Genomic DNA, 6,717 nt, shown 5'->3' with positions numbered 1-6,717 from the left:
TTGTTATACTATGATTAATTCCAATATGTAATGTAAACTAAAGTAAAAAAAAATTATTTTAAAAAAAAACATCATGTTTGACCATGATATATATTAAAGGTAAATTAGTTTTTATTTTATTTTACTTTGTCTTATCCACCATCAACTAAACAAGATACAAAAAGAGTCATTATGTGTCTTATATATCACTATCAAACACAAATTTATATTTATCTCTTATTTTTTCTTGTCTCATCTATCTCTATTGTCTTTATCTCTTCTATTCCGATAAGATAACCAAACATTATCTTTGATATTGTTATTAAACTCAACCTAGTAGGTCATCCTAAAATTCGATCAACCCAACTCCTTACCTATTTTAGGTTTAAAACTAACATCTATAGTAATTGTCTTAACATGACTTGGTTGATTTGAAGGGTCCAAATTCAATCAGATAACCAGTAAAAAACATGATTTAACTTTAAAAAAATTTAAGATGACATGTTTTTTAATAGTAAGACAACAATATATTAGATCGACCCTAGTTTTAAGACTTAAAGCCTCAAATCTACTACCTGAATCATAGACTTTACAAAGTTTAACAACTTTATTTTTTTAACTATTTTTACTAAAAGGTATGATGCTAAAAACATATACTTGTGAAATTATGCACCAACCTAATGTTTGGTTGTTTGTTTGAAAATGTGATAATCTCATAGAAAGCAAACCTATATAAATTATGAAGATCAATTTAAAATTAATTAAATATTAAAGGATAAAATCACAAAACATATATATATATATATATATATATATATATAAAGATTCAATCACATGAGAGTTACTCTAATGTGACCCAATTAACTTGGCGCGACTAAAGACAACTCAAATAACTAGTAAAAATATTGATTTTAAACAAAAATTAAGTTGATTTTTTTTTAATATTGAGAAAACAATATATTGAATTGACCTTCTAAACATGCTAAACCTGCAACCTAGATCATGGACTATATTGAGTTTAAAGACTATTTTTTATTTAATGATATGGTAACAAAAATATACACTTATAAAATTAAGCATCATTCAATTGTTAAGATGTTTATTTGATATTGTGATAACCTACTATAAAGTAAAATAAATTATAATTATCAATTCAAAACTAACATAATATTAAAAGATAAAATTGAAATAAAAAAGCTAAAATTATTTGGGTCTCTAGGATTTCGTTAGATAGATATAATATTGTTTATGGATTTATTACCTGAAGATTTGATTTTTCTACAACTTTAAATAATTCTTTAAAGACTAAGTTGTTGCAAACCATAAGTTGTCTAGTTGTCTAGCCTCCAATAGTAATCTACATGAATCATCGATGATAAATTTACTAAATCTCTATTTAGAAGAGAGGGATCATTATGCCTAAAGTGCTAGTTTTCTATTTTGTGACTTGTATAGTTTTTCTGTGTAATAGATAATCTCTTAAAAAATAAGAGACATGGTTTTATATTTATAGAAGATCTTGAAAACCCAATAGATAAAAAAAAAATTATTTTTTCCTTATATAATATCCCTATGTTATTTAAGGATAATTTTAGAAATGAAATCAACCAAGTTCATACTTGATTATTCTATGACTAGAATTATAATCACTAAATTAAAAACATTTAGTACTTAATTTCTAAAATTATTTTCAATCAAGTCACACTTAATTAATTATCCTAGTTTAATTTCTAACTAATCATTTTTATGTACATGACTCATTAGGTTCCTAATATGTTGGTCCAACTGTAAATTATAATTATAAATAAATAGAATTAAATAAATCAAATAATTTAATTTATTATCAATTCAATAATTAATTAATTTATATTTAAAAATCAAGTATATCGTCTAACATCATGTCATGATTTTCTAAATATTAAGAAAATTATAAATGGTTTAACTTAATCTTTTAGTGATTAGTTTCTCAATATAACTATTATCATTTTTAGACATTTTAGCGTGAAAAGTATCTATCATGTTAAAGCATATTTATTTGCAATATTATAGTAATGATTCTTTCAATAAGATTTGAAATTCTATTCAAATCTAATTTCACCTTGCTTAAGGATTTAATAATCAATATTATTTTAAAATATATAAAATATTTTTTCTAATTAACCTAGGAAGATAAATTATCTCCTGCATACTCAAATACATTCATATAGTTTATGTTATTTCCAATACTTGCTTATTTGTTAGCTTTACCAAGATAACATGTAACATGATCAAAATATAACATTTTCTATATAAAATAATTTAGGAATGTCAAATTTAAAAATCACTTATACAACCATCATATGAGTCTTTCTATAAATACATGTGATATCTCTATATAAAATTCTCAAGTGGGTTAGTTCAATATATATGTTTTATGACAAGTACTTATATATTAGTTCTAGGTATCTTTTATACCTCAGCTTATGAGAATAATTAGTTTTTTTTATAAAAAAAAATAAAAAAACATAATATATATTAGCCTTTACGGCTCTAATAAATATTCAATATTTAAAAAAGCATCAACGATGAATATTTTAAGAACAACGCTTTGATAGAATAGAAATCTTATAATTATAACAACTTTATAATTTTTTTTTGCAAAGTATTTTATCTCATAAACTTTATCTTTAGTTTAGATTTATAAATTAAATATTAGATTCATTAATTTAATATCATATTAATATTAAAAATAAACTAAATTTTTATTAATAATAAATACATAATTATATAAATATAATAACATCACATATATCCATCCAATTGACTTCAAGTCAGTTCAGACAAGAGATGGACAATTAAAGCTTCCCCATCTCGTTCTACTCGGGCTTCAAAATTCCTTACTTTATGCTGTTCATCCACAATCTTAGACTAGTGCCTATTAACAGCCAAGTCAGCTCACCATGAATCTAGTCCAATCCTTGCACAGCCTGGCAGCAGATAAAATTGAAACTCTAGTGGAATTGGGTTGACAAGATATGCAAAAGATGCAAAAACAGTCAGGAGCTTGATTATGAATGGTGCATATTAAGCCAACTAAAATCAAGGTTATCTAACAGAAACGGTCTATCGTGACCACAGTAAAGTAAGAGTTAAAGAGGCATCCCAACAGCAAACAGTGGCCCCAACACCTGTAAGATGCCATCCATCTGGATGCACTAAAAATAGTTGCAACTGTGTGCTTTTTCTTGTTTGTTTGTTCTCCCCTTCTTCCCTGATATAAGTGGGGTGGAGGGCAGATTTTTTATCTCTTCTTCCTGAACAAGAGGGCTGGAGAAGAGGCTAAGGAGAAATTTCGCCTTTATATCTATCCAAGGGTAAATGGCACGATGAGTACCAACCCTCATTTTCATATCTCAACTCAAAAGAATTCAATCAAACAATCTGATGCATATCTATGAGAATGATAAATACAGAAATATAATTTTTGAAACTAATAATACAACAAGAAGAAAAATATTGGAAGCAAATAAATGCAGCAATGGTAAAAGGACAGTAAAAAGAAAGGACCATACATACAGTTCTGTATGAAATCAACTGACATCCTTGAGTCTTTTAATCAATGTATCCAGAGATTTCTTCTTTGGATTCTGCCTGGCTCCCCTGCTCCCAAATGTTCCAAATAGCCGATCTGAAGGATCCCTCAACTTCTCTGATATTATCATTACTTTCCTATAGTCCAATGTATTATAACTCCTCCCCCTGATCACAGGATTCAGAAAATTCTCAGGATGATTGCTCAAAAGCAAATTAATCAATTGCCTTGCCTCAGCAAGTGCTGTTTTTAACTGATTGGCATCCCCTTCAGAGAACAACGCAGCTTGATTATCAGCAAAAGATTCCAATAATCGGATATCTACATCAATCCCCATGATAGCATTGACATTAAACCTCTTAACTGAGTCCCCAAGTAAAGCCCCTACAATCATCTCTGAAATGTGAGAAAGAACATCTTGCAGAACTCTTTTCAGGACAGGAGCTGGCAAAATCTGTTGAGCAGTAGAAACCAAAGTTTCCAAATATATCATGACTTCATTCACATATTCATTGCCACTTTGCGTGGGTTCATCAGCCATCCAGTTCACATTCTCAATCAAGGTCATAAAACCATCAACCTTCTGTTTAAGCAGCCCAGATAGCATTTCTTCTGCTGCATCACGAGCATTGTTTAGTGGAAACTGTCGCCTACCCCTCTCTGCCATTCTCAAGGGAATTCCTGAAAGTTGTGCAGCATGACGGAAGAAGAAATCACAAGCACGTTCTAGCACAGCCATGTTTGCTGCAACCTGCATAGCCTGGGATACCCCATGAACTGATGTACTAATAAGCTTCAATAAAGCTTCATTCAAAACCTCACTCAGAAACCGGTCCAAATATTTCTTTACAACATCAAAGAATTCCAGCTGCCCACCATATGACATAAAACTCACAGAATCTTCAATAAAAGACCGTACGATTCGGCAACAATCAGGCACAGTGGATGAAAAAGGTGCAACATAAGGAAATGCAGGTACAATGTCCGACGTCTGTAATTGAAACGAAAGCACATTCATAGAATATTCATACTCTTTCTTCATCAACATCTGCTCAAACGTATCAGCAGCAAGTGCTTCCGCAATCTGCTTACGACAATCAGACAACAATAGCTCATGATACTTATCCCTGTGCTTGCTCAACACATCTAACAAGGCATCAACAGGATACCCATATCTCCGCAAAGTTACTCCAAGCAAACTCACATAATCCTTAATCAACAAGAGATGATTTGCAGTTTGCATTCTAGAAAACTGATCCTCCAACACAGAACACATCTTACTAACAGCAGTTTCCCACAAATTCTCAACTTTCATTCTCGAAATCAAATCCCCTCCAGTCCTCAAGATTTGATCTTCCACAATAAAAAACCCCGCAATTTGTGCAAAGAAAGTCTGATGCGATTCAAGAAATGGGGTCATCGAGGACACCTGAAAATCTGAAGTCAATTGAAGCTTCCTATTCTCAAAATAGTACTGCTTAAACCGATCTTCAAGTCCTAAGGTCTGATTTATATGATAAGCCCTATAAAGGGGTGTCAAATCAAACCCCAACAATCCATTACCACCACCATTGCCATACCCATCTTTACCATCATCACCGATCACACCACTAAGCCCATCTTCCTCCTCCTCCTCTTGCAAAGCATAAACACAATCTCTCAAACTAAGCCTACTCTGTTCTTCAGCTTGCCTCTGCTTAATTCTCAAGTCCTCCTCCCTCTGCCTCGCCGCAGAGGCTTGACCAATAGCCAATTGCCCCAAGTTCCGACTCGCCACACGAATCTCCACTAACCAATCACCAAACTCCTTACTAACTTTCCTCTCTATATGCGATCTAATATCCGGGATCTTCTTCTCTAACATTCTCTTCAACGTAGACGACGGTGTTTTATCTAAAAAATCAGCCTCAATCGAATCCACACACTTCAACGCCATGTAAAAATTACCGCGAGATAAATGGTAATTACTTCTGGAACAAAGCTCTAATAGCTTGATACAAGAGAAAATCAAACTGAGAGCTAAGTTTACATTATTCGATACCGTTTGCGCTTCGAGGTAGGAGTCGAGGGAGGTTAAGAGGGGCCCAGCGACAGACTGCAGCTTGGAGTTGGAATCGGAGAGTGCGGATTTGAGTGAATCGACATCGGAAAGGAGAGATCGGAGGTCATCAACGGCTAAGATGAAGTCTTGGTCGGGGGGTTTGCAGACTTCTTCGATTTCAGATTCTTTAGAACGAGCGAAGTGGCGAAGATTGTGGAGGAGTGTCTCCGGCTTACCAGAAGCGAATGCTTTGCGGACGGAAGGACCGAGGTCTTCGCCGTTGCAGATGGCGGCGGAGAGGAGGAGCTGGTCTTGTTTGTCGGCGGAGTTGTCAGTGTCTCCGTTCGCCGGAGCTATTTTACGGCGAACCTTCGCGGAGAGCATAGCAACTAATAATCGGAGAAGGGAATGAGAGAGGATTTGATTAGAAACGGTTATTTGGACAGATTGTAAATGATGGGCGTTTTTTTGGTTCGACTAGTTTGCCAACTGGTAAAAATGAAAGGAAAAGGGATAATCTAGTCATTTCATTGACTGGAAGACTTGTTTTTGTTTGACCTTTCTGATTTTGGAGATTTGACGGCGGCGGTCCGGTTGAGGCGGTATGAAATACGAGCATTATCTTGAAATATCTCCTCTAACTCAATATTTTACTGTTATCTTGCGACTGTTTTTTTTTTTTTTACTAATCTAGCACCACGGCATTTTTAAAAAAATAGCATAGTTGAGAAAAGCAATTTCTAAACTACCACGGCATACTCGGTGTGTTTGGTGGGAGATATGGTGGCTTTTGTTAATAAAAAATATTTTTTTATTTTTAAAAAGTGTAATTTATATTTAAAAAATTATATTTTTCTAAAAAAATTACCACATCTCGCAGTCAAACACACCGTCGATCACGCGGTCACATATGCATAACCTGCTGTTATTTTTTTTAACTGCCACGGTAACACATGCACCTGAAATAATAAAAAATTGAACTCCCTGGAAGCTCAGAGACTGTTCTTTTGGTGTCCATGAATTTTCTAATATTTATAAGGATATCGTTATCTAAGCTACAGGGTGTTCTGGTGTCTTATTCTTTTCTTTTTTATTTTCTCTCTCTTGCTTTAATTATTGTTCCAGC

General features: G+C 32.9%; 1 protein-coding gene across 4 annotated transcripts; it reads right to left on the bottom strand.

The window, feature by feature from the left end:
- Nucleotides 1-2,998: 2,998 nt before the first annotated feature.
- Nucleotides 2,999-6,308, bottom strand: LOC105114553 (exocyst complex component SEC15B-like). 4 transcript variants are annotated; one of them, XM_011011130.1, is made up of 2 exons: nucleotides 3,531-6,308; nucleotides 2,999-3,322 (listed from the first exon to the last, which is right to left on the bottom strand). In XM_011011130.1, the coding sequence occupies exon 1, from the start codon at nucleotides 5,973-5,975 to the stop codon at nucleotides 3,549-3,551; it is 2,427 nt and encodes an 808-aa protein (XP_011009432.1). In that variant the 5' UTR covers nucleotides 5,976-6,308; the 3' UTR covers nucleotides 2,999-3,322; nucleotides 3,531-3,548. The 4 variants fall into 4 exon arrangements, with proteins under 4 accessions (XP_011009432.1, XP_011009431.1, XP_011009430.1 ...); XM_011011129.1 differs by having other exon boundaries at nucleotides 2,999-3,272; XM_011011128.1 differs by having other exon boundaries at nucleotides 3,535-6,308.
- Between the last annotated feature and the right edge of the window lie 409 nt (nucleotides 6,309-6,717).

This window comes from Populus euphratica, unplaced genomic scaffold, assembly GCF_000495115.2.
Source record: "Populus euphratica unplaced genomic scaffold, PopEup_1.0 scaffold545.1, whole genome shotgun sequence".
Classification (NCBI taxonomy): domain Eukaryota; kingdom Viridiplantae; phylum Streptophyta; class Magnoliopsida; order Malpighiales; family Salicaceae; genus Populus; species Populus euphratica.
This window is presented reverse-complemented; position numbering and strand designations above follow the sequence as displayed.